The 27,447-nt window shown below is 46.6% G+C and overlaps 8 protein-coding genes across 8 annotated transcripts; 7 read left to right on the top strand and 1 right to left on the bottom strand.

The window, feature by feature from the left end:
• Positions 1 to 3,385: 3,385 nt before the first annotated feature.
• On the top strand, positions 3,386 to 5,281 carry N7510_011567 (uncharacterized protein; the record flags this gene model as incomplete). The annotated part of the gene is made up of 8 exons (XM_056983492.1): positions 3,386 to 3,532; positions 3,599 to 3,651; positions 3,725 to 4,015; positions 4,074 to 4,218; positions 4,277 to 4,592; positions 4,644 to 4,805; positions 4,870 to 5,071; positions 5,125 to 5,281. The coding sequence occupies 8 exons, from the start codon at positions 3,386 to 3,388 to the stop codon at positions 5,279 to 5,281; spliced, it is 1,473 nt and encodes a 490-aa protein (XP_056828986.1).
• Positions 5,282 to 7,166: 1,885 nt separating this feature from the next.
• N7510_011566 (Zn(II)2Cys6 transcription factor) lies at positions 7,167 to 9,623 on the top strand (the record flags this gene model as incomplete). Its single annotated transcript, XM_056983491.1, has 1 exon — positions 7,167 to 9,623. The coding sequence occupies one exon, from the start codon at positions 7,167 to 7,169 to the stop codon at positions 9,621 to 9,623; it is 2,457 nt and encodes an 818-aa protein (XP_056828985.1).
• Positions 9,624 to 9,847: 224 nt separating this feature from the next.
• Positions 9,848 to 10,684, bottom strand: N7510_011565 (uncharacterized protein; the record flags this gene model as incomplete). Its single annotated transcript, XM_056983490.1, has 1 exon — positions 9,848 to 10,684. One exon carries the CDS (start codon positions 10,682 to 10,684, stop codon positions 9,848 to 9,850), a length of 837 nt encoding a protein of 278 aa, XP_056828984.1.
• Positions 10,685 to 12,321: 1,637 nt separating this feature from the next.
• On the top strand, positions 12,322 to 13,747 carry N7510_011564 (uncharacterized protein; the record flags this gene model as incomplete). Its single annotated transcript, XM_056983489.1, has 2 exons — positions 12,322 to 12,441; positions 12,494 to 13,747. 2 exons carry the CDS (start codon positions 12,322 to 12,324, stop codon positions 13,745 to 13,747), a joined length of 1,374 nt encoding a protein of 457 aa, XP_056828983.1.
• Positions 13,748 to 14,780: 1,033 nt separating this feature from the next.
• On the top strand, positions 14,781 to 16,352 carry N7510_011563 (carboxylic acid transport protein; the record flags this gene model as incomplete). Its single annotated transcript, XM_056983488.1, has 1 exon — positions 14,781 to 16,352. The coding sequence occupies one exon, from the start codon at positions 14,781 to 14,783 to the stop codon at positions 16,350 to 16,352; it is 1,572 nt and encodes a 523-aa protein (XP_056828982.1).
• A 4,980-nt stretch (positions 16,353 to 21,332) lies between these two features.
• N7510_011562 (uncharacterized protein) lies at positions 21,333 to 21,599 on the top strand (the record flags this gene model as incomplete). The annotated part of the gene is made up of 1 exon (XM_056983487.1): positions 21,333 to 21,599. One exon carries the CDS (start codon positions 21,333 to 21,335, stop codon positions 21,597 to 21,599), a length of 267 nt encoding a protein of 88 aa, XP_056828981.1.
• Positions 21,600 to 22,484: 885 nt separating this feature from the next.
• Positions 22,485 to 24,005, top strand: N7510_011561 (alpha-L-arabinofuranosidase B; the record flags this gene model as incomplete). The annotated part of the gene is made up of 1 exon (XM_056983486.1): positions 22,485 to 24,005. The coding sequence occupies one exon, from the start codon at positions 22,485 to 22,487 to the stop codon at positions 24,003 to 24,005; it is 1,521 nt and encodes a 506-aa protein (XP_056828980.1).
• A 2,670-nt stretch (positions 24,006 to 26,675) lies between these two features.
• N7510_011560 (transcriptional regulator family: Centromere protein B DNA-binding region) lies at positions 26,676 to 26,888 on the top strand (the record flags this gene model as incomplete). Its single annotated transcript, XM_056983485.1, has 1 exon — positions 26,676 to 26,888. One exon carries the CDS (start codon positions 26,676 to 26,678, stop codon positions 26,886 to 26,888), a length of 213 nt encoding a protein of 70 aa, XP_056828979.1.
• Positions 26,889 to 27,447: the final 559 nt, after the last annotated feature.

Below are 27,447 nucleotides of genomic sequence, written 5' to 3'. Positions count from 1 at the left end.
TAGTTAACTTAACTAACTAACGTAAACCACGGGCGAGTGGCCCACCTGCCCCCAAATCGCGTCTCCGACGCGTTCCTACTCTCCTCAACCATCCACCATGCCACCAAAACGCAGTATATCGGGCCCTAATTCTTCTAATCAGGAAGGAAGGGTCCTACTCGCAATACAAGCATACAAGAACAACGAAATTGTCAATATTCGTGAAGCGGCACGTCGATTTGGTATTCCCAGAACCACCCTCCGGAACAGGCTCGCGGGCCAGACCTATCGTCCTACTACACGCGCAAATAACACAAAATTGACCCAATTAGAAGAGGAATCGTTAAAGAAATGGCTTCTTTCTATGGACGACCGAGGAATTGCTGCCGATCACGCCCTAATACGAGAAATGGCAAATATTCTACTTGCGAAGCGCGGCGAGGACCCTATCCAAACAGTCGGAGTTAATTGGTCAGGGACTTTTATGAAACGCCACGACGACCTTACAATGCGCTTTAGTAGGGGCTATGACTATAAGCGCGCTCAATGTGAAGATCCAGTGGTTATTCGGGATTGGTTTACTACTGTCCGACGCACTATTGAGCAATATGGTATTCTGCCTATGGACATCTATAATTTTGACGAAACGGGCTTCGCAATGGGTATTACAAGCACCTCAAAGGTTGTTACACGCAGGGAATACTATGGTAGGCGCAAGTTAGTACGCCCTGGTAATCGCGAATGGGTCACTGCTATTGAAACAGTCAATGCAAGTGGATGGGCGCTTCCGCCTACTATCATCTTCAAAGGCAAGCGATATAATCAGCCTTGGTTCGTGGATCTTCCGTCCGATTGGCGCCTCGAAACGAGCGACAATGGATGGACTACTGATGAAATTGGTCTACGATGGTTAAAACACCATTTTATTCCATTGACTACACAGCGCACGCAGGGGGTATGGCGTCTATTAATATTAGACGGCCATGGAAGCCATATGACCGCAGCATTTGATGATTTATGTATAGAAAACAATATTGTTTCTATATGTATGCCACCGCATTCCTCACATCTATTACAACCTCTCGATGTGGGCTGCTTTGCTGTTATTAAGCGATCATATGGTCAGCTTATCCAGGACTGGATTCGCTGGGGCCGGAACCATATTGATAAGCTTGATTTCCTTACTACATATCCACGTGCCCGAGATGAAGCATATCAAGGCATTACTATACGAAATAGCTTTGCCGCTGCTGGCCTCGTTCCGCTAGATGCGCAGCGTGTGCTAGACAAGCTAAATATTTTGCTTGCCGATATATATACACCATCACCACCAGGGACTAGTGGGAGCGACAGTAGCAGTTTTGTCCCCCATACACCTCATCATACAAAGGACCTAAGTCGTCAGGCACATTCAATCAATAAGCTCCTTCGCCAGCGTATGCATTCACCGCCTAGTCCTATTGTACAGGCTTTCGCGCAATTAGTCAAAGGATACGAAAGAGAGATGCATAAGAGTGCTATATCGGCACGCGAGATTGAGAAACTACGCTCCCAGGTCAACCAAACGAAACAAAAGCAGGCAAAACCTAGCAAATGGATGGATAGTGAAGTAGGAATGACAGGCGAGGACAATGTACAGCGAATGTTGGATGATCAATTAGTCGTTGAAGTGGAAAACACTGCCGAAGCAGGTCCTTCGTCGGCAGCGGAACCAACCAAGCAGCGTGCGCCACCGCGGTGTTCAAATTGCTGGCAAATAGGGCATAGGAGGACTAAATGCCCTGATTAGTATGCGGGTATTTCATATGTAAAATAGGCGTTGGTAATTGACTTATATTGAATTAAATGCGTACGGTTGCGAGTGGGTGGGCCACTCGCCCGTGGTTTACGTTAATACACAAATCAATTAGATAAGCCAAACCGGCCCCAGTAATTAAGGGGCCGAATTTGGTATGGTAGCCTCATGTCTGACAGAATGTAAATATTCAGGCTTATGACAATGGAGATATCTCGTCTTAGCCTAAGTCCCATCCAACACCGCCCGGCGCCTTGGATCCCACATGAACCAAGAACCCCAGCCGTGGACAACAATTACAGCCACAAAGCATTGACGCGCGTCAGGATCGACCCTTCAATCTGGTAAGACATGAACATAGCTACTCGTTATTTCAGCCAATGCCATCTCATACCCACTCACGCTCCCTTCGTGATAGCTTGAAATACAGTGGTAAGACGTGATTTTTCAAACTCATGAGGGTTTTGGTACAGGCTGTGACCGGATGTCAGATCAAGAAAGAAAATCAATAAAGAATTCAATTTGAGTACGTAGTCGACGGGAGATCCAAGTTGAGAAAGGAAAGAAGAGACAGAGGAAGAGTCTCTATTTATCTACAACAGTCCATGTCCTTTCTCAACTGTCAAACGCAATCCTCAAACGTAGTCCTCAAACGCAGTCCTCAACCTTGCATCATGTCGGAGTTACCAGGGTCATGGAAGTCTGCATTGTGGATGCCAGCATGACGGGTTCCTGAGACAGATGCCAACGGGTTCCCGAGACAGCGGTCCCGTCATACGCGGTTCCGTATGCGTAGTTCCGTTACGACTGGTCACACAGGCAAGGTTCAACGGTGTGGTAGACAAGCTTGATTTTGTAAACAAAACACCTAAAATTATAGTCAATATATGATCTTGATTTTATTAGCTGAGCAGAAATGTGCCATACCGGTCACAGCACTAGTTAGAACTTCTCCCAGTTTGCGAGCTTTTGTCGGCCCGAATGTAAATCTAAAATGCGTGATCTCCGTCAGCAATGGTGATTCTCATTGGTCTAATTACTCCAAGTCTGCCGCTACTCCTCTCAGTGGGACTTGGATTGTTTCTCGCACGAAGTTGTTCCTTGGGAAGTCATGAACGGGACTTACGGTATTTGTATTAAAGTTTAGACCTATCAGTGGAACTCGTCGAACCTCTGGGTTTACGCGGAGACTAATCTGCACTGATACAACAACTAACTAGTTAGCGGGGCTTGAGCAGAGGAATGTCTGCCCAGGCACGACAAAAGTGGATTAGCTATAACAGCCACCATTCAAATGTATCCTGCAGGCTATGAGCTCCTCGAATCAGGAATTAACAAGAGACTAGGAAGATTTTAACAGCTTCGGGCCCGGGCTGATCTTTCTCGTGACTCGGGGATGGCCCGCATTTCCCGACGGCCTAGACGGCGAAATGCCGGCAATCAGCTTTCCCCACAGTCTAACTATTTATTTTGCGGAGACCTTGCAGTAATTCCCCCAGCTTCCCCAGACAAAGCAGTTCATATTTATACCGATGCAGCACCCCTCAGGAAGTCGATCATTAAATATACACTCTTGGCCCAAGATCTATTAATCAAATCAGGACCAGAATCATGTCTGGTCATCCAACTGATGAGAAATCAACCCAGGAATGGGAGGAGGGCATTGATCAAGCCATAGGGATGTCTCTGGCAGCAGCCTATGTCCCTGGCTGTGACGCTGAGAAAAAATTACTTCGAAAACTAGACTTCCGCATTATCGTACGATACCATTACGTCTCTGAGAGTATCAGGAGGGACATGTTACTAACCATCTCAAACGTTTAGCCATGCTGCTGGATACTCTTTGTGATGGGCTACCTCGATCGCGCCAACATTGGGTTCGTGATATTTTCAAATGTCATAAAATATGTTTTTGTGATACACAGCTGACCTGAACTTCTTCTACCACAGAAACGCAAAGACTGGAGGCCTTGCTGATGATTTCAACCTAACATCCAATCAATACTCAGTCATTCTGTTGTTGTTCTTCGTCTCTTATGTCATCTTCGAGATTCCATCAAATATGGTCATTGCCCGAGTGCGGCCATCCCTGTATCTTTGTGGTCTAGCTTTGGTATGGGGGGTGGTCGCTAGTTTCATGTCTCTGACAAAGAATTGGCAGCAACTCGCTGGGGTCCGCTTTGTCCTTGGGTTTGTTGAATCAGGCTTTGCCCCAGGTATTGCATTCTATCTCTCATCATGGTATGTCTTGCATTCCCAACTTCTAGACTTACTTCAGCATGAAATCTCATCTTCCTAGGTACCGTCGATATGAGCTTGCCAGTAGATTTGCGGTTTACTATACTGCCGTTCCAATTGCAGGAGCGCTTTCGGGACTACTGGCTGGCGTCATCACCGAATATCTTGATGGGGCGCGTGGAATAGCTGGATGGAGATGGCTATTTGTATGGATTAATTCCCCCCAATTGATTGGGTACCGCTAATAATCCACTGGGTATCTAGATTATTGAAGGCTGTGGTTCAACTTTTGTTGGTTGTGTACTCTGGTTCTTCATGGCTGACTACCCTTCAAGCACTCGTTGGCTTACTCCTGAAGAGCAGCTCCTCGCTGCACAACGTCTTGCCTATGATGGTCTGGGTAACGCCCAAAGTGCCCATGGAAGAATCACCGAGAAGGAAGCTCTTAAGATGGTAGTGACAGATTGGAGAACCTGGATACTCGCTCTCCTTTATGCCCTTGTGACAGGGGCGCAAACTATCCAGTATTTCATCCCAACATTGGTGGAATCTTTTGGCTGGAAGGACTGGGAAGGGCAATGTAAGTTCCTTTATGTGCTTTCCTGGTCGGTATTTAATGCTAAATATTCAGACCATACAATTCCACCTTATGCTTGCGCTGTCGTCTCCATTTTGGTCATGTCATTCACCGCTGACCATTTCAAAAACAAATCCTACTTTGTCTCTCTCTTTTCCGGCATTGGGACTGTGTTTTTCATCATCGTCTGTGCGAACACTAACAACACCGTGCGCTGTAAGTCTCCTTATATTTCTCGGGACTTCAGGTATTGGAGAGAGTACTAAGCCAATCGAATCAGACATTTTTAATACCTTTGCTTTTGGGTGCATCTATGGAACTTCTCCATTGGTGCTTATGTGGGTAGCCAATACCATCTGCTACCCTGCTGAAAAGAGAGCTGTTGCCATTGGGCTTGTGAATGCTCTCGGGAATACAGCTTCTATTTATGGTGTGTTCTTGTGGCCAGATAAGGATGCCCCTCGTTATATCCCTGGGTTCAGGTATGTAGACTTTGGGTTCTAGTCTCATTTTAGTGAAACTAACCTATTGGTAGTGCGACTACCATCTGGATGGGTGGTATCTGTATCATTGCCCTAGTTGCAGGTTATTTCTTTAAGAAGCACCCCATTGAAGCGCCGGAACCGGAGGACGTGATAGCAGCGGAAATTCGCAGACAGCGGGAACGAGGACAGATTGCTGCCAAGGCATGATTGGGAGATTTTCAAAGGCGGGAATAAGCAGGTCTCATCTACTTGCAGTCTGCACGGTGTTAATGTCTTCCGGTAGGGAAGAACTGCATATTTAATGACAGCACACCGCAATAATACTACCACTGAGATGAAGCGGCTCGACAGAGTAGAAACTAGGAGATTATCAGTATCTCGTACGCTCGGAACAATGGGCCTATGTGAAAGTAAAGTGATAGTCGTATCTATAAGAAGTTTGCAAACAGTTTCTGGACTGCCAAGACGTAATGAACTGCTGTCTGTACCATCGAGACGGATGTGACGAACGATGAAGATAGTTAAATTGCATCGTGAGCATTAGCTGGATATTCAGAGTTGACATCTTCTATACGATGACCGCACGGTTCCCTGACGGACCCCAAGTCTCAGCTATTCAGCTGATAGAAAGCTTAATTCCGTAGGTTCAGAATGTGGGGTTTGTATCATTGCCCTTGTCCAATTAATTCACACAGGAATCTTTCCGAGACACCCTTGCCGGGATGACAAATTATCGTGTCTCACAGGGTTGGTAGTTCTAACCCTTCTTTTCTCACCTTCGAACTGCCTTTCCCATCCTTTGCCACTTGTCTAAATCCATTCGATTTCATCTCTTTTCCGCCTTCTCACACATCGTACAATTCTATTCAAATGACAATTCTTATCCTAACAAATACTGCAGAACTCTGCTCGTTGAGCTACAAACTTCCTGCACAGCGACACGTGATCACTGTCCATCTGCCTGGTTCGCCGATGGTTTCAACGATGGTGTCATCCGAGTCTACACATCAAATAATGCAGGTACCTGTTGGCTCGAGATGGTCACCTGGTGCGCACTGGCATGAAACTCATGTTGAGTATATCAAGATACTGCAAGGCAGAGCAAATGTTTGGATAAATGGAAATCTCCGCTTGTTACGACCTGGCGATAAGGCCACATTCAAGCTCTTCGATGTGCATGATTTCTGCAGGGCTGATATGGATGCTGGGGACGAACTTCTCATTGAAGAATGGACAGACAACGGCATGAACCCTCTTATACTAAATCTCCTAAGAAACAACTAACCTGTTTGCTCCTCTAAAGAAGATAGCAGCAAAATAGTCTTTTTTCGCAATGCCTTTTCAATAGTTGGAGATGCAGAGATCTTTGGAGGCCTTCCGTGGGCCGTTCTGCGATTCTTTTATCTATGCGCTTACCGAGATAACTTTATCGCTTTTTGCCCACCTAGCACGCCCCGATGGATGCAAAAGACCTTGACGAGGACAGTCTTTGGAATTGTGAAGGTGATTGGGAGGTTGGCAGGCTGGGGAACTTGGTACACGGAGTACACGCCGAAGAACCTGTGGCCACAGGACAAGAAGAACGATTAATGAAGCTAGTGATCCTTCAATATCTTACTTGGTCATTTCTGGAGACTCATCTGCACTGACTCTTGATATGTATAAAGGGTGAATCTCCCCCGGTTTCTCATCCCCTATTGCGCACTCACCTTCAATACCTATTTATACAGGCTAGCTATATCTCACATATCATTATAGTTAGCTCCGAAACTGATACATACGACCACAGGGTGTGGAGAACAGGGCTTCCCGTCCGCTCAGCCGTACTTAAGCCACACGCCGGCCAGTTAGTAGTTGGGTGGGTGACCACCAGCGAATCCTGGCTGTTGTATGTTTTTCTTTTTTGTCGATTGGCTTTTTGAATTTCAAGTGCTTTATTTATAGTTAGTTTAGTTTGTCTGCTTAAACTGGCTACCATTGTTGTATCTCACACCCGGACCAATCGGCCAAACCTCATTTTCTGTTCTCCCATGTGGGGCACGCTAGAGACCTACCGACATCCTCTTTGCCGGGTAAGGACAGCCTGCCCTTAATGATCATCATCATCGCCGAAATTCCACTTGACCAAGTCCAAACAGTACCGCATGGTGCAGCGAGTGAGAGCGCCTTACGAATCGAAGATTTCAACTATTTAGCCATGAAATCGAGCAAATCCCGGCGTCGCGTCCCAGACCAGTTGAGGAAACGCGCGGCAATTAGCTGTGACCTCTGTAAGGTTCGGCGGCGGAAATGTGTCCGGAGTACAGCAGAGCAGAGCTCTTGCAAGCTGTGCCTCGAGCATAATGTCGAGTGCACTTCTACGATACCCCGCAAACCTCGCATCCATGTTCCAGGACCCGAAGACAACTCACAAACGTCACACCTCCGGGCACTAGAGGATCTAGTCAACAATTTATTCCCAGAAGTCAATACGAACAATACAGACGAGATTATTCAGCTGTCCCAAGCAATCGAACATGGCAACAGACTAATCTCTCACTGCCAGTCTGATTCGCGACGAGGAGTCCTTGAAGCTGAAAATGCCTCGAATATAAATACCGAAGTCCGCAGTAATACTGCCGAGCTGCAAAATTCCATCACTCACCAAGGAAGCCAGTCTACATCGACAGTGGAACAGACACAAACCTCATCTATTACGAGTTTCTATGAGCGCATGCTGCAGAGCCCTTCCGGAACCCTTTCATATTTCGGATCATCCAGCTCAATGGCATATGTCCGCAAAATGCGGGAATTGTTAGCAGCAGAGGCAGATGGGAGACCTGGTGTGGGTTCAAATGAAAGCCTTCGCCACACCTTCATCAGAGATCAATATGCTCGAACCATGGGGGAGGATCAAGGCGCTGTCCCGGAATTGCCTGCAATAGATTACGTCCAACTTGAAAGTCAGAGACCGTCCGAGCAGGGTGCTGTTCGGCTCCTTAAGCTACTGCAAGCCCTTCCCTCAAAGAAGGAAACTGATGACCTTGTGGAATTATTTTTTACCCAAGTGCACATTAATATTGCACTATTCCACCGACCGTCGTTTCAGGCTATTTTGGATCGAATTCGATCCCCCGAAACCCAAACAATCGATGTCGGATGGGCTGTATGTTTTAGGCTGGCCATCGCGTTTGGCTGTGAGTGGCGCCTGTCCACTTTGAGCCAAAGGGACAACTCGGAGTGGGAGAGATTGACCTCGATGAAGAGACAACTCGTGAATGATTCTTTCTTGGAGATATCCCATCTCATGCTTTCTGGCACTCTTCAGGCTGTCACCGCGTTCGCCCTTTTCTCCGTCTACATGAATTTTGCCAACGAGAGGAACGCATCTTGGGTTCTAAGTGGCTGCGCTGTGAGAATGGCTATTGGTTTAGGGCTCCATCGAGGCAATAAAGTGGTGCACCGTTCAGATATCTATTTTCTCCCTCTCGAGAAAGAGCTACGCAAACAGATATGGTGTTCTCTCTACATATTTGAGCAGTACGCCAGTGCTTTCCTCGGGCGGCCTAGTGCCTTGGAAGATGTGGAGATCATCGTCGACCTACCCAATGAGTCTATTTTGGATCAAGGATTCTATTGGCCACCAGGATACCTTCAGCATGATGTCACATTGGCACGCATAGTTGGCAAAATTCGCGAGGCCCAGATGGACCAAAGTTTGAGTCTATCGAATGATTTGCAAGGTCTGCCCAATATAAGAACATGCCATCAACTGCTCCATGACCTCGACAATTGGAAGGAAAATTTGCCCGCATTTCTTGACTTTGACGAAAGAAAGTTGGATCATGCCTATCCGAGCCATATGCGACAAATCCTCATGATACATGTGCGGTATCAATATGCAAGAATCATGCTTACCAGGCCGTTTCTTCTCAGGGCCCTGTACATTTCCCATGGTCTAAATGCTAGTATCACGGCCAATGCCGAGATCTTGAATTACAAGGACGTTTGCTTCCAAGGGGCTCTAGATTGTTGGAAACTCATCCACTGTCTCTGGAAGAGGGGCCGCTACAACGCTAACCTCTGGCTTGACGGGGTGTTTGCATATCAATGCAATTTGATTCTCTCTCTATATCTGCTGGATACTTCAAAAACATCGGATCCTTCGCAACTGCGAGAGATCCACGAGATGGTTAAGCAGATCCAGGACATATTGCACAAAGGACCTGGCAATAGGACGATGAGGCGGTTGATACAAATATCGCGAGACTTCTCAGAGATCGTTTCCCCTTCTTCAACCAGCCCTGCGCTAAGAGAAAACATAAACACATCCAAACAACTCGTGGAGTCAGGGCCACGCCATTCTCAGTTTCCAAGCAACCTAAATGCTTATCTGGATGCCTTCTCACGCATCCCGCAAATGTTAGACTTAAACCCTTCTGCGTTCAACAACTGGGAGAGCACTATGGGTTCAAATCTGTTTCATGGAGATTTCATGGGCGAAAGCTTTATGTTTGACCCATTGGCTGACCTTGACTTTGGGCCGCCGATGGAATCGGAAAATCCTTGACTTTATCTGGGCAGGAATGTCAGGACGCTCCCGGGGTCTTTTATGAGATCCAAAAAGCAACTACAAACACTACGAACAAAACAGAAAAGTGCCGGGGAGCTTATACATGTTCAGGACCTGTTACTATGATATATGCTATAGCTTAAGGAATATCATGAATTTGCATACAGTTGGAGGAAATCTAACATCTAATTTTCAGAAAAACTTATTGGGGGTATGCGCTCTCACAGGAGAGATTGCTCTTTGGATCCCAAAAATTCCAACATGATTTTGTTGAAGCCACTAGAGTCGTGATAGGGAGGGATATGGCCGACATTTTCCATCAGGATATATTTGGCGCCGGGGATTGCATTTGCAACATTGACCAGGATTTCACGGGGCCCGATTGCTGTATCATTTGCTCCAGCAAGTACTAGAACTTGCTCCTTCTCGATTCGCTTCAGTTCGGCGAAGTAGTCATAATTCATGACCGCGATAGCACAGGCTCGATAACCCTCAAATGTGCATGCTCGGGTTTGTTCCAGCATTCCGGAGCGGACTTCTTCACGGCACGGTTCAGGAAACCATCGTTCGACTGTGGCTTTTGCCAGATTTTCCACGCCTTCATTCTGAAACTGAGAAATTCGTGCCTTCCATAGAGGCTTTGCTACCTCCAAACTCGTCAACCCTGGTGCGTCACACGACATAACCTTATTCAAGGTTCCGGGGTACATTTGTGCGTAGCGAATTGCGAGTACTCCACCAACGCTGCAGCCGACGAATCCAAAGGGGGCCTGCCCTGGCGCTACTCGTTGGACAAGCTCATGAATGTGTCTGACGACATCGTCGAAATGGTATTCTCGTGTCGCGGCCTCCGAGGTAGAGAAAGTCGTCTTGTTATGTCCGATATGGTCGAATCGCAAGGTGCTAAAGCCAGCCTTGTGAAGGTCACCGACAGTTGAATCCCACATGTGGTGATTTGCCATCAGTGCATGACAAAGAATGACCAATGGTCTGTCTTTTGCGCCTTCATGGAGCACATAATAGTTGATTGAGTCCAAGGTTATGAGTTTGCTTTCCATAGTGAATTGGTCCGGCTTGTAGTTCAGTGTCTTAAGAGTCCCAAGTAATTATTATGAGGGGAAAGTCGCGTACGTATTGCTTTCCAGGGGAAAGAAATGGCCGAAAAAATAATCAAAGTTCCCCGCATCCAAAATTGCAATGATTCCTTCCCCCACAATTGCGCTCGGCTTTCCTAAAAGCGGGGCATGAGTGGTGGACCAGATGGCAAAGCGGAAAGCTGCCTGCAAATATCCGCCGCAGATTCGACAGCAAGTATCCGCTCTCCACCATCCGCCGCCGGCGGTCATCGCTTGTGACCAACGAACAAATCTACAATACAAGAGAGAAGTGATCCACTTCCGTAACGAAGTTTGAGTCCAACCAACCATTACCATAAAGAGAACCAGGACTCGGTTTTCAGCGGTAACATGAAAAGTTAACATGAGGGAGTACCAAAATTAGTATAGAGGTCAGCTTTGTTTCTCGTATCATTTTCAATTTCAACCAATTAAGTACCCAGGCATCATTCATCTCTTAATAACCTAGACATTCCTGACACTTCGAAAAAGTTGTGGATTTGTCTGACCTTCATCCCAAATATTCTACGCTGCACCACATATTGTGGTGTTTCTGCCAGTATCGATGCTATGAAGACAGTCGCGAAGGTCTCCATGAAATGGCTGAAAAGGCCGACATGCCCAGGGAATTGGGGGAAGAGCGTGTTATGAGCATATTTAGGCAAGTGTAGGAACTTGATGAAGATAAAAACACGTTGACGCGGATCAGATTGCCTGAAATCTCTCCCTTATTCTTCTTGTTTGACCATTTCTCGCGATTGAGTGGTCCGAGGAATGAAAGAGCATATCCAAACAGCAAAAGATGTCTGATAGAGGTACTTTAAAGGTGTATAATCATTGCTTCACATCCTGCCCTCAGCTCAAAACAGATCCAATTCCTATCTCTGCTGCGATCTATTCCTTCCAGCCTTTTAGATTTGTAGGATTGCTCGTCTTTATAGCTTACTGGTAGTTATACTAATACTGTTTTGTTATCGAGGGAATTCAGAGGACCAAACAGGAGTTGAGAAAAATGTGTTAGGGTTTAGAATTTAGTGATGCAATGAAAAACAGGATTGTTCCTCAAGCAGACTATCGTCATCTTCTAAGGAAGTATAAAGAATAATACATGTTGGGCTTACTGGAATAGTCCTTACTCGGTGATTCTCCATTAGTCGTTACTCGTAAATGCACGGTCCGTCGTGTAGAATTGGCGGCGATTCGCTGCGTTCGATCCACATAGCACGAACCAGAATGCGGATACAAGTCGTAATTTTTTGGTTCCTCGGTCGGAGCGACCTTTCCCAAGTTTGACCGGGTAATCAGTTAGTTTACAGAGTTGCTCTAACTTGTCATAGGCGATTCGCCCACTTCCCCTCCCCAAACCAGATTGCACCACGTAGACAATTGAGGTAGAAATTTTGCATCGCACTAAGCTTCTCCCTTGCGGTGAATCGAATCTCAAACAATATATATTCCAAAGGGACACGTGCGGAGCTCAACTGATAAAACCCAACCCTCCTCGACAACTCCAAACACCTTCTGAAGCTTACATACAACAGCGACAGACTGAGCTGTTCTAAACCCTCAACTTGAACAGCATGAAAGAACTTAATGTCATTGTGGTGGGAGGAGGCATTGGTGGACTTCAAACCGCGCTGGCTTTGGGCTCGGATGGACACAAAGTTACTGTGCTTGAATCTGTCAAGAAGTTCCTGGAGGTAAGAGCCACTTCGATATGTCGTATTTTGCTTGCTAAAAAGATGTGTAAAGGTCGGTGCTGGAATTCGTGTACCGCCCAACTCCTCGCGTTTGAGTCTTAGCTGGGGTGTTGATTTCAGCAAAGTCAAAAAAGAAATTTCTCTCGGCAATCGCTTTGTTGACTGGAAAGGAAATATCCTCGCCGACTGCCCCTTCAGCGATGTCAAGGACAAGTACGGATCGCCGTACTACTTCCTTCACCGTGCAGATCTGATCAAGGTGCTGGTCGACGCCGTTTCGGAACACAAAAACGTCACGTTGATGATGGACTCCCGGGTAGAAACCTACGACTTCGATGCACCTGCAGTGGTCTTAGCCTCTGGAAAGCGCATGGAGGCGGACCTTGTGATCTGCGCTGATGGAATCAAATCTGCAGTCAGAAATATCATAAACGGGAAGCCTTTGGAACCTCAAGACACTGGCGACGTGGCGTACCGAGTCCTTGTACCCGTGGGGCCGCTTTTGGCGGACCCTGCAACAAGGCACCTGGTGGAGCAGGCCTGGGCAGTTCATTGGATGGGCCCTGAAGCACATGCCGTTGGTTATCCGTTGCGAGGAGGAGAGCTGTACAACATTATTATCGACATAACGCATGCGACTGACGTGGGAAAGCCCGTAGGGGAAGATGAGTGGCGCTCTCAGGCTGATAATTCTGAGCTTGTTCGACGCTTTGCAGGATGGTGTGAGCCCGTACGAAAGCTGTGCAGCATGGCAAGCACATACCTCAAGTGGAAACTCGCTGATTTTGATCAACTGGAACGATGGGTTCATCCTAGTGGAAAGGTTGCGATCCTAGGTGATGCGTGCCATCCTATGATGCCTTACATGGCTCAAGGAGCTGCCCAAGCAACGGAGGATGCTGCAACACTGCAAGCAGCACTTCGGGAATGTGACGATATTCATCAAGCACTGAAAATGTACGAGCTTCAAAGACTGCCGAGAGCAGCATATGTTGCTAAGAATACGCGCATTTTGCAAGAGTGGCTCCACCTATATGATGGACCTGAGCGAGAGCGCCGTGATTCGTTGATGAAAGAGGATAAAGCAACGAATCCTGTATTCTGGGCATTTACAGCGCGGAAGGATTGGCTCTTTGGACATGATGCCCGAAAGTTGGAGGTAGGCAAAGAATCTAGCTTTCCGGAGCTAGCAGGTCTTCCCGCCAAGGTAGCAAGGATCTATGATGGCGCGATTCCGGATACAGAGCTTCGAAGAAAATTAAGAAGCATGAAGAACCACCGTAGCAATCTTAATGGGCTTCTATAAGCTTTCATGTGCTGCTTGAAAGAGCTCTGCGCATCACTTATTTTCACTTATTTCATATGTGTATGTTTGTTCTCAATGGCTCCTTTTTAACAAAAATCCCAGGTCGGCCTGATCAAACTGTCATATAGACTTTTCGGTTGCAGGAAATAGTGAATACGAACAAATGATGCGTTGTCAAAATCTTTGAGGCTGTTGTTGGCTACTTCCACTACAAAACCTCACCCTACCACTAAATATAAACCTGTGGACACTATACAAGAGCCATATGTTTGAATGGAGGATATGGAACAGATAGAAGAATCGGGTACATTGAGATGTATAGAAGGGAAACATAAGAGATGGCCTGGGCCAGCTATATAGACAAACAGGAGCTGACGGGGCTGATAAAGTTGATAAACATCGGGTAAAACATCTCATATTAAGCTCAGTTTGGTGGAAGCAGACGGTGATTTAGTTGTATTCGCAGTCAGATTGGAAATCAGACCAGATATGGTGGCCGTACCCTGGCCTGGACACACACGAATGCTCACTATTAAGCGGAGAGAGAGTATCGTTACACCGAGAAAACATATTTGTATTAGAATTCATAAAATTCTTTAAAAATCATATTCAACAAGCGAGTTTTCAAAGTGCCTTTGTTCATGCGGCTACGCGTAACCGCCCACATCTAGTACCGCTCATTAAATCCTGTAACTAGCGGAAGAACGGCAATGGTTTCTGCGCTAGCCTAATCATGATTTCCCCGCAAAGGATTTACCCCTGCGTGCCCAATAGCATGTACTAATCATTGTAGAATGCCGGAATTGATCCCACGATCAATATGCTTAGGGATGCTCCGCCTAAAGATGCACCGGCAAGAAGTTGCTTATGAGTACTTTTCCGGGATCTATATAGTTGCCCCAAGTATACCGTTGTTCTTCTACTCCCACAAATTCAAATCTGTCATCGCTGCTTCTGTTACTCATTCAAAAGCCCCGTTTTTCTAGAATCTATCGATTGTGGATCTTGTTAATTTGCGTTTGGAACTATGTCAATGATAGCTGGTGAAGCTGGAACACTCGCCGACCCCGTTGCGAAGGGTATTTGGGCGACAGCCAAACAGTCCTGGTGTGATTTGTTTAGATGGAAACAACGAGCAGTGCTTACGAATGAAGAGGGTGAAATCCATTGCGAATGGCAGAGCCCAGCCCCGCTCAGAAACCCATTTGCGCTGGCTTCAACACTAAGTGCTAAAGGCTGGCTTTACTTTATGGTCGGACTCGCAGCATGGATGGCGGATGCCGTCGACTTTAACGGCCTTTCTATTCAGACAGTGAAATTGTCTGAATACTATAACACGTCCTATACAAATGTGACCACGGCAATCACTTTGACACTTTTGCTCAGGAGCGTAGGTGCCCTTTTCTTCGGACTTGCAGGAGATCGATTTGGTCGCAAATGGCCTATGGTTATCAACTTGCTTGTCCTAGGGGTCTTACAAATTGCTACCACTTATGCGAAGACTTTCGGGGCCTTTCTGGGAGTCCGGGCCCTTTTTGGGCTCTTTATGGGTGGTATTTATGGGAATGCTACAGCTATGGCACTTGAGAACTGCCCAACAGAGGCCCGCGGTCTTATGTCCGGTATTCTCCAACAAGGATATTCAATGGGATATGTCGTGGCAGCTAGTGTCAACCTCGGCATTGGAGGCTCCAAGGACAGCTGGAAGATTATGTTCTGGGTCGGAGCAGGTTTTTCCTTCCTTGTTGCTCTTGTGAGAATACTATTCCCCGAGTCAAGGCAATTCACGGAGGCCAAGAAAGCGAGAAACAACAAGCCCATCAGTGCACGCGCTTTTTGGGCTGAAACAAAGACGATGCTATCTAAGGAGTGGCGCATGTGGATCTATTGTATCATCCTCATGGCATGGTTCAACAGTTATGTTCACACATCGCAAGACTCCTACATTACCTTTCTGCTCACTGAGAAGGAACTCCCAAACAACTCTGCTGCTCGGGCATCTATTTTGGCGCTAACGGGCGCTTGTGTTGGTGGCACAATCATGGGATACATCTCGCAATTCTTCGGCCGGCGCCGTTCGATCATTGTCTCGGTTCTTATGTCTTGCTGCATGATCCCGGCATGGATTCTACCCAATAAATGGACCTCACTCAGTGCCACTGGATTTTTCCTGCAATTCTGGGCCCAAGCAGCCTTCGGGGTCATTCCTATTCACCTAAACGAGCTCGCTCCACCGCAATTCCGATCCAGTTTTCCCGGTTTGACTTATCAACTGGGTAACATGATTTCATCCCCATCGACTCAAATTGTCAATGCTATTTCGTCGTCTATCAAGGTCAAATCCAAGACAGGTAAGCCAGTCGATGCTTACGGGCCGACCATGGCAGTTGCAACGGCTGTCATCGCCCTTTTAATCGCCCTGACAACCGCTCTGGGTCCCGAGAGACGAGGGGCACATTTTGAGACAGCCAAAGTTGCGGGTCAGGCTGTAGATGAGCCGAGCAAAGAAATAGATGATATGGAAAGCCAGAGGGACAGTATCAAGGATGATGGCATTCGTTCTCTCAAGATGATTGACAATATCAAGTCGGATAATCATGTTTAAGCTCCCCTGGGAGTGCAGACTTGATGTGAATTGCGATGTAGCTATCCAAAAAGGATATGAAAGATCAAGACACGAAGTTGATCTTCCGAGTGTGTGCGTAATTCTGTAAAATGGAAAGAGAGGAAGTCCATGGGCGACCACCTCGATGTCAACCCGCATGTCGTCCTCGCCAAGGCGAGCTACCCCAACACACGTCCAGATAGGTCAGTGAGTGGGCATGTATGTTCAAAGTTGCGAACCATGGCAGTGAATGTCTCGTTGTTGATTGGGACATGATAGGGGTTCATTCGGAAAACCTTGCTCCCGCCTTCATCTCCCCCCCTCCCCCGGGATCCTTGAGATTATGCTCAACGTTGGCAAAGGCTTGATCAATCTATAGAGCCAGGACAGTTTCATGTCTAGCTAGTGCTGTAAAGCATGCTACATCAGGCGGAAAAGCATCCAGGGTGCGCGTTCGACACAAGTGTCAATACTGGCTTTGACCACGTCACCGATCGACCACAGAGACCCGATGGACCAATATTATCTCCATATTTCATCGAGAATCTAAAGGACAGATACATTATCAACGATTTGGATCTAGATCGTGGTTAGATCCAATGCTTTATTGAAATGTGGAAGATAATCCCTCTTGTATTGAACAGCGCTCGACAACCAGGAGACCCGGATACAAAAGCATTTATGCTCGCGCTTTCAAATATATGCGAAGGGTATTACTATCTGAGTGGATGGGCCAGTCAGCCTGCCAACTCTCAGAAAGTACTTCAGTCGAGTCATCTATCTCTTCAGCAACAGTCTGACACTATTCAAATTAAGAATGAAAAGCTTATGTGTAGTTTCAAGGATGTTCTCAAGAGTCGCGTCCCCTTCGATGCCCCTTCTGCCAATCCAATCCAACAAAAGGTGGTACAGGTACAGACATGCTGTGATTATGTCTGCTGTTTCCTTGAATGGAAGATGAAGAAGAGCCTGGTTCATATATCTCCCTGCTATTATCTCCATAATCATGGATTATAGTCTTCTTGTCTTTTTTATACATTCTGAAAGCGTTCACATCTGTCCGGGATGGTGTCTCTTGACTCTTTGATGATGCAAGTAGGCTGGGCGAACGACTCGCTGAATTGGACCATGAATTGTTTGGTCTAATGACCGTAGGATTTCGTGATAAAATCGTACTTAGGCTCACAGGATCGGTCCTCGCTTGTGTCGGTATTAGAACGCGCGAATTGACCAATTCACGGTCAGTAAATTTCCGTGCCTCAGCCATAGTCTCTTCTTGAATTTGCTGAATGATAATAACTATTGAGTTCGCGTTGAACGTCCAGTTCGGCTCATATGTGCCGTCTTTTAATTGGCTCATTCTGCTTGTCGTATTTTGTAAAGACTCAGTCTGGCGTTGAACAATTTTCTTCAAACGCTTTCTGTAACTCGTAGACGTATATTAGTCGTAGACAGAGTGTGTTTATCTACTTTAGAATACTCACATCTGGCTAAAAAGCGCTTCATAATGTTGATTTGTTGTTGATGATTGTTTCGATTCCATCAGAGAGCAATCCAATGCCAACAGAGACGTAAATACGGAAAGACTGAGCTTCACACAACCCAAAGTGGCAAGTAAAGTCTGGGTCTCGTCTCTGGTGTAATGCCACCATATCTTTGCTATTAATTTATCAAATTGACTGGAAATACTCCCTTTCATCAGAGGCTTTAGCTTCGACGTGATATGACCAATCTGCTCGTGAGCCGAAGTGGCCTGAGACTCTAGCGTTTTATCCAGCTTCTTCTCGATAGCCAACTTAATAACTCGGCCTGTCAGCGGGCGACTGACATCATTGAATATCTCAGAGAGACTTTGACAAGCGGAAACCTCGTCAATAAGCTGTCCTATCTCCTGCTCGGCGAATTCAAAGGTTTTGTATAGTCGACGAAGACCTCGAATACATGCTTCCAGCTGATTGTAAATAGCAATCGCCGAGGCCGCTCCCCCAAAGGCTTCCATGATTCTTTCTATCTCTCAATTCGATAAATAGTCGTGTGGATCTTATATACAGGAACAATGTGGACAATGAGGCTCTGTGTGCGGACTAGGTCTTGGCATACTATTGAGTCCAGTTCAAGCATCCAATCAGCTCATACCACGACGCATCAGCTCCGCAGTTGCAGAACACCAAGTCCGTGCGCGTTTATGCAACTGCATCACATTGTCAACCAACCCATACCTTGGATTAGCCGCTTTGCCCGATTTAATTGTGGTTCCTCTTTATGTCGTTAATTTTCAAAGACGACGTACGTTGAAAAGGACGCTCCTTGCTAGGGGCAGATTCCAAGAATCGGCCGAAGACGCTAGGTCGGACGTCTCGTGCTCATGTATGCATATATGAGTTTTCAATCAATTTTGATTTGCTGCCTTGTTTGAGTGGGAGAATGTCTATGTTCAACTCACAATGACTTGGTATATATTCAAAGGGGAGGAGCCAACCATTGAAATATTGCACAAGTCTATAATGCTGAATACCCTAAGGAGCCAGCAATTTTTGACCGCAGCAGTAAGTAATAACATAATATGTGCAGCTCTAGAGAGCAGTTCATCCTCTGCCAGTTGACGATCGCTAGTTGGGTTTTTACCACCGTAGTCGAGGCATCGAGCTCTCAGGCGAGGGGTAAGCCGTTCTGAATATTCGCATATCTCACGGAAAGAACTTCGACCGGCTGTATGCACGTAGCATTTGTGGGATGGTTCGCATCACTTCCTTTCGGCTTTCTCCGCAGTGCGGGCAGCCGTACAATCCAGAACACGTTTCAAAGTACCCTTGTTTCTTGCATGCATAAGCCAGCTCGCCCTCGTTCATTCTAGGAACAATGAGGCTGAGAAGAAATAATTCTCTGTTTGCAAAGGTGTGACATCAAAAAATGAGATAAGCAGGACACGCACTGTGCGCCTTACCTTCGAGGGGCAGTGCTGCTTGATGTATGTAAGAGCAGGGGTCATACTGCCACAGCTGTTGACAGGATGGGGAAAGATTCCGGCAGTTCGCCTCCTTCTACTTCAGCACTCAGCCAGCTGACGTGGCCCACAAAACTAGCCTCAACTTATTGAGTCGACCGCACAGACTTTGGCTCTGTTCATGGAGTTGAAAAAAAAAAAAAAGCTTCAACTAGTCCTACGGGCTTTCTTTATTCTACACTGTTTTTGCCCGAAGGATGCCAAAACACAGAGCAAAGCAATATCACGCATCGCTCGCGGGCATATTTCAGGCGTCATAAATCCATCATGGTATTCTAAACCTGGCCTATTTAACACTGCTGAGATATACTAATTTCTATTGAGATCTATCGCTGACGCCTTGACTGACGTTTAAAGGCAAAACATAAAGGCTTCCCAAGTTTACGAGAAGGGCTGGACTATCTTGTCGAAAACGGATATAAAATATCTGAAATCCATTTCCTTGGCCCTGAGAAAAAGCTATTTCAGAATCAGTCCAAACCGATATACGCTGTGGCAAACGGCAGAGAAGGAGAAGCGATTCATCTCAAATACATATATGTTTCTATTCTGTTTGTGAATGCTCTTTCAACTGTTCACGCTATTCTGTCATCATAGCAATGGTGCGGAGCCTCAAGTGCATAAGCAGCCCCGCTTTTGTCACCAAAAGTTTTCTTCGCGCGAGGACGCTTCCGCCTTCATCCAAGAATACCTGACGACAAGAAAACAAGTAGAGAGCGACAACTGCGATGATATAGTTTCTATGATGGAGAAGCTCAACCTGCCGTCTGATCCCGCTTCGGGAAACCTTTGTACGAGGACCATTACGAAGGAGTATTGAAGTTTGTGTCAAGAATGAGACTCTCACCGCCTATTTCCTATTTTGTATTAGTTGTTTACTAGTTAATTCGCCCTTCTATTGTTGGGCATCCCTAGATTGAATTCTGTGAAAATGCGGAAAAGGCGTATTCACTAGTAATCCTACCAGGTAGTCAGATTTGACAAGGATGAAAACGATGGTATTCAGGCTATCTATCATGTCTGTATTTATAGGGAGCAGAAAGCGGAAAGAAATGCGGGATTCTGTAAAGGAGTGGAAATTGCACTTAGTTGCCACATTCCATAATGGGAGGTCAGGTGATAGGGATGCGGCAGATGGACATACTAGTGGGTATTTTACCCTGACAAATTCAGACAGACAATTATTTTTCTTCGTGATTTACACTTCCATGTGGGACCCTCGTACGCCTAGATTTCGACAGTTTGCATAAAAATCTGAATATCCCTTGCCGTTGTTCAGCTGAAGGGGCCAATGCAGTGGTCGCGAGACATGGGTGATTCTCACCCTGTCTATTGCGCACTCACTCTTCATCACATAACTCTATAGCTTGCTATATTTCAAATATCATTATAATTAACTCTTAAACTGATACATACGACCACAGGGTGTGGAGAACAGGGCTTCCCGTCCGCTCAGCCGTACTTAAGCCACACGCCGGTCAGTTAGTAGTTGGGTGGGTGACCACCAGCGAATCCTGACTGTTGTATGTACACTTTTTTGGAGTTTTTTTTAGCTACATATTCTATCTACGCAACCAAAGGAGCTAACCCTAGTTGTCTTCGATATTCTCGGGTAAGCGACGAGTCTGTCCATAGGATGAGTGCGTTTGGTGGTGATATGATACATGTGAAATTTCTTTCACATGTCTATTTCATCGGTTTTGTTTTGAGACGACAGTTTTTTGTCAATACTCGGTTCTTCTTCGGTTTGCTGGTGCCCTTTCGAAAGGACCTTAGGGTGAGGTCAGATCTACAAGGGGTACATAAAAGCAGACCAGATACTGTAATTAGATTCTACCAGCCGATACACCCTATTGCTAACCTTAATTGAGACAAGATACGGCTATATTCTCGGCACGAAGGCAATAAGCCGTTCCGAGTACATTATTGTCTTGTTGGGGTTTAATCCACTTAGCTGTGTAAATAGACTGTCGATTATGCAGGGAGAATTGAAGGCGACAGAATCCCCAGCTTTATGCTCAGGGTTTCGGAGGAATGATCTACCCCTGGTACATCACATGGAGGATCATGAGGGATTCTTCAAGATTCCCCTTACCCGCAGCGAGAGTCTATGCTACCGAACGTATCTCCCTTCCGAGGCCCCGCTTCGCCAATCAAATTACCAGAGTCGCATGGGCGCGAGCGCCCCCGTAATCAAACTTCACGAGTGGACTTCTCGGGCGCCACAATCCTACACTGGCTAGGCTTGTCTACTTCCAGGGTAGGTTGGAATGTTCAACTACATTTAGTTAGTTGTTTCGGCTAAATGTCTCCTCCCATCAAGGAGAAATAGGAAAAATCCCGGTGGCACAGCCTGCTTGGTCCTTATTATACTAATGCTACTTGCCATTATGCGGGGTACATTCGAAACGGCCAAGATAGCCCCGTCGAAACGGAGCTGTCGCTCTGTAGCATTGCATGAATAAGGCCCTGTGACACGTTTAAGGCTGCTTCTCGCAAGTATCAGAGGTGGAACAAAATCATCCATCTGATTAAATCACAATCCTCCAAAAAGTCTGAATTTCTGGTTTCCGGCAACCAGGATTTGAATATATACACATTACAGGCTTATTCGGCAAGATTTTTTTTAGCATAAATCCGTCACTATTCAGCACGATACTTAGATGAAGTATTATATTATCATGATGATTTTTTAATCTTGAAGCTCTTCTTAATTTTATCAAATGGTAAGCTTGTTATCTAGGACCAGAAGCTAATCTATATACCTTCCCCAATATGTTATTCAGGTATAAAGATAATAAACTTAACTATTCACTAGTTATATAGTCTTAGAAGTATTGTCGATTAAGCTTGATACTCACTCTGCTTTCAGTATTAACCGAGCTTCCAGAGATCATACTTTCCTGTTATTATCAAGTAAATAATGCACACTCTAGCTATAACTATTGGAGGAAAATCCGCGCCACTTTAGTGTCGCGAGCCACCCCTGATCTAGAAGATGGAAATCCTGAAAGGCTGCAAGAAGATTATAAAAGGATAGGCTAGATGCTGCGCTGACAGTTCTAGTTCAGTGGCCGTTCAAGCATCTGGTCGCCGGTTTTAGTCTGTTTCTTTAAACGTGATCAAACATGTCCTTACGACTAAGCCTCGAACGTGTCTACGTAGCTGCCCTAGGCCTTGTTGCCACGATCTCTCTTGTCGATGCTGCGCCCTGTGACATCTACTCTTCTGGCAACACTCCCTGCGTCGCCGCGCATAGTACCACTCGTGCCTTGTACGACGCCTACACTGGCTCACTCTACCAAGTGAAACGAGGCTCCGACGGTGCCACATCCAACATCGCGCCACTTTCCGCCGGCGGTGTCGCGAATGCGGCCTCCCAAGACACCTTTTGTGCTGGCACGACCTGCCTCATCACGATCATTTATGACCAGTCAGGCCGGGGTAATCATCTCACCCAGGCTCCGCCCGGCGGTTTCAGCGGCCCAGAATCCAATGGTTACGACAATCTGGCTAGCGCTGTTGGCGCACCAGTCACGCTGAATGGTCAAAAGGCGTATGGCGTCTTCATGTCCCCCGGTACCGGCTACCGCAACAATGCCGCCAGCGGCACAGCTACAGGCGACGCGGCGGAAGGTATTTACGCTGTCCTTGATGGGACTCACTACAACGATGCTTGCTGCTACGACTATGGCAACGCTGAAACCAGCAGTACAGATACAGGCAACGGCCACATGGAGGCCATCTACTATGGCGACAACACTGTATGGGGAACCGGCTCTGGCAGTGGCCCTTGGATCATGGTCGATCTCGAGAACGGCTTGTTTTCTGGCTCCAGCGCTACAAACAACGCTGGTGACCCATCCATTTCCTACCGTTTCGTCACTGCGGCTATCAAGGGAGAGCCAAACCAGTGGGCAATCCGTGGCGCTAATGCTGCGTCCGGCTCGCTATCGACCTACTACAGTGGCGCACGTCCAAGTGTGTCTGGCTACAATCCGATGAGCAAAGAGGGTGCTATAATTCTTGGCATCGGCGGCGACAACAGCAACGGCGCCCAGGGCACGTTCTACGAGGGCGTGATGACCTCCGGCTATCCGTCCGATGCCACCGAAAACTCGGTGCAAGCTAACATCGTAGCCGCCAAATACGCTATAACGTCGCTGACCAGCGGCCCGGCGCTCACCGCTGGTTCTTCGATCTCGCTGCGGGCCACCACGCCCGGCTACACGACGCGCTACATCGCACACAATGGCTCTACTGTCAATACCCAGGTCGTCTCATCGTCTAGTACCACTGTCCTCAAACAGCAAGCCAGTTGGACAGTTACAACCGGCCTCGCCAATAGTGGCTGCTTCTCGTTCGAATCCGTCGACACCCCCGGCAGCTTCATACGGCACTATAACTTCGAGCTCTTGCTCAACGCCAACGACGGCACGAAGCAGTTCTATGAAGACGCCACGTTCTGTCCGCAGACCGGTTTAAATAGCCAAGGTAATTCTATTCGATCTTGGAGCTACCCTACTCGCTATTTCCGCCACTACGACAACGTGCTCTACGCCGCGAGCAATGGTGGTGTTCAGACGTTCGACGCCACTGCTTCATTCAACGACGACGTGAGCTGGGTAATCAGCACCGGATTCGCTTGAGTCCTGGTCCGATCCTAGGCACTATGCGGAAATGAACCCTACTTCCTATTCCTCTCCTGCAAAATTCGGCTAGGGATGCAATTGATGATGGGCCAGACCCACGTTGAGTTCTAGTTGTACACCCTTTTAGTAACTTCCTCAGTCTAAATCAATGTGTATATATCTAGGTAGGTTGGTCAACATAGAAAATATGGAGAATATTAAGGAGAGATGACTTTCATATTTATAGGTAACGGTTACAGCGATATTCGAAATCAGATATGTATACTACCACACTCTCACGAATTAAATCCCGAACCCTAACCTGAAACACACTAATCCAAATATGATATGGTTTCTTTTCCTTTACACTGGACTGTTGGGCGAAAGAGGGGGTATTGAGATTTGAACGGTCATGATACAGGTTGATACCTGTGTTGCTTACCTCGGCCAGGCAGGCCTCGGTGGACGATTGTCTCGTTTGATTGTAGGCCACGTGACTCGCAATCCCTTTCTTGTTTGGGCTTCTTTTTCTCCTTCTCCTTTTCTTTCTCCTGTATCGAATCGTTTCTGTCATTTCGTGGCTCTCTGGAATTCAGCGGGCTTTGGCCCTTATCAGATCACGTGTCGTCATAGTTTTGTTCTTACGATCTGCATGATATAGTACGGTAGAGACGAGGGGTTTTTGAGATCTATGTCCGGTTGGCTTGTCCTGGCATTAAAAAGGCAATGAGTAATCAGGTGCAAGCCAATTATGCAATCCACTTTATGATCTCCTCGCCCTTCGTGATGAATACTCGTACGTTATATTAGATTTCGTTCGAGGTTCGTGTCGGAATTTCGTGTCGGAGTTTCGTCTCGGAGTTTCTCGTGTGGAGTTTCACGTATCAGGATACTAGAATGTCACATTTCATGGAATAAACTTAGAGCGTCCCAAGGCTCGACATGCCATAACCCCCCATGGCAAGTCTCTCCTGCAATGACGTCATACAGAGACCAAATTAGTCATGACGCGAGACAACATATATAGAGAGATAATACGTCCCATTTGAAAGCTTCGAGAATACATGCAATGGTTTAAGCGTGAACAGAACAAAATGCAATCAAAATCGGCGACGACCTCGTTCGCCCAGGCAACAAAAGTTATTCCGATTCTTGGAACAGACAGCCAATTCGAGGCTAACATACCGTGGGATTGGTGCGGCGGAACGTGAGACGCACATTTCTACTTTGCGAGCTAAGACCAGTATGTATGCTGACACTTTTAGTCATGCCCACGGCGGATTCATCACAAGTCTCTTGTTTTCAACAGCGAAGGCCTATTTTCTTTCCAAACATCCGTCACGGTCCCTACCGGACCCTATAAATATCCATGTGCAGTTTCTTCTGCCTGTCGAAGTCGGTGTAGCGCGTCTACGTGTAGATGAAATTATGATAGGGAAGCGCTACTCGACTGTGCAGATCACAGTACTAAACCAAAAAGACTCTTACCATCAGCCTTGCGTTACAGCCATCATTACACAGGGTAACCTGTCGACAGAAGCGGGCCAAAATATTATAACACCTCCTATCATATCCAAAAAAGAAATCCCGGACCGCAAAATTGCTTGCGAGGATTGGAATACACCTAACTGGCTCGCTAAACTCCTGCCAGTTAGTTCAAAATGGCACATACGAAAACTGAAAGGTTCAAAAAACCAGTTTTTGAGCCGTAGGGGTCTAAATGTCAAAGATATTTGGATGAAATGGGCCGACGAGAAGGAGAAATTGGACATTATTAGCCTTGGGATTGTTTGTGATAATGTAAGTGATATCAAACAATCTACGAGGACAGTACAATGTTGAGCACAAGATATGCCAAACGCACTTATTAATTTTATTCAGACCTTTGATCGCTGACTTCTTGTAGTTTTTCAGTGCCCCCACGAATTTCTATGATAATTTCCAAGATCTAAAGCAGTACGTGTATCCGACTTTGTGCGTATCCATCGAAGTGAAAAAAGACCCTGGCTATGCAACGTGGTTATTTGCAGAAGTCATTTGCAACAAAATCCAAAATGGTCGATTTGATCAGGAAGTGCATGTGTTTGATGAAGAAGGCGATCTTGTCGCGCTAAGCAAGCATGTTTGCTTGGCTGTACCACTAAAGCAAGGACAAGCAACTGCTTCTTCTCGAGTTGGTGAAGGCGGCTCTAAGCTATGAAAATGCAACGTCCAATACACTATCTACAGATCAAAATGAGTTGCCTCGAGGTGGAGATCAGTGTTACGGGCCGATGCACGATGCCGATCATATGCGACCACGTGATCGTATACTATTCGACCGAGGTGCCCCATCATCTTCTGGCTCTCTATCAGATCACGAATGGGATGAAGCTTTGAAGCCAGAAGCATTGGAGCCATAACGTTTGGGTTGAGCTTGCGTGACGTTTCTGAAGGCAGCACAATAGTGCATGATGAACGAGGACTGAATAGAAGGAGAGACACTGAGATTGCACGTGTATGGTACAGTCAACTCTCGCTTATGGCACGCCCGGATCTAGCACACATTGGGTTATGGCACACAAATCTCACGGACGGACCCACTTTTCCACCATTTACCATATTAACAGACCACTTATGGCACAATCAGTTATAGCACACCCTTTTTCCTTCCCATTTTTGCTTAGTCAATAGAGCAGACCAATCACAATGCAGAATTCAGTCAACCATTCGGCCAAGATGCCTACCGCCAGGCGTGCTAGGAAGGGCATATCTGACGCACAAAAGCAGGCTCTACGCGTCTATGCATCTGAAACACATCCTAAACCTTCCCAGAAAACCTGCGTTGAATGGTTTCGATCCCAATTTGGTCGCCTTATCGATCGCGCCACGGTCTCGAAGATCGTTTCATCTAAATACTAGCATCTTGATAGTGGTCCAGCTGGTCTAAATATGCGTTCTTCAGCATCGCATTGGCCAATTATAGACGAAAAGCTCTTTGAATGGCAGCAGCGTCACTAGGATGCTGGCTTTCCGATAACAGGGCCACTACTTCGGTTTAAAGCTATCGAATATTGGAGGAAAATACCAGAATATGCTGAGCTTCCAATGCCTCTTTTCTCCGATGGTTGGCTTACCCGGTTTAAACAACGTCACTCCCTCTGATATCGTACCTTCCATGGAGAGTCTGCATCAGTCCCAACTTCAATACACGACGAGATGAAACCTATCCAAGCGATCTGCGACTAATATCAGCCTCAAGATATCTATAATATGGACGAAACTGGGCTTTACTGGCGTCGTATGCCAAACGGTGGCCTTTCAACTGAAGGTTATGCTGGTCAGAAGAAGGATAAGGCCCGAATCACTATTGTAGTAGCGACGAATGCTACTGGTTCAGACCGACTACCTCTTTGGTTGATTGGGACTGCAAAGACACCACGTGCCCTTCGAGGGGTAAATATGCGTGCGATGGGGTGTA

The sequence above is a fragment of the Penicillium lagena genome (assembly GCF_028827675.1).
Source record: "Penicillium lagena strain IBT 129212 chromosome Unknown utg000008l_segment0_segment0, whole genome shotgun sequence".
In the NCBI taxonomy this organism is placed as follows: Eukaryota; Fungi; Ascomycota; class Eurotiomycetes; order Eurotiales; family Aspergillaceae; genus Penicillium; species Penicillium lagena.
This window is presented reverse-complemented; position numbering and strand designations above follow the sequence as displayed.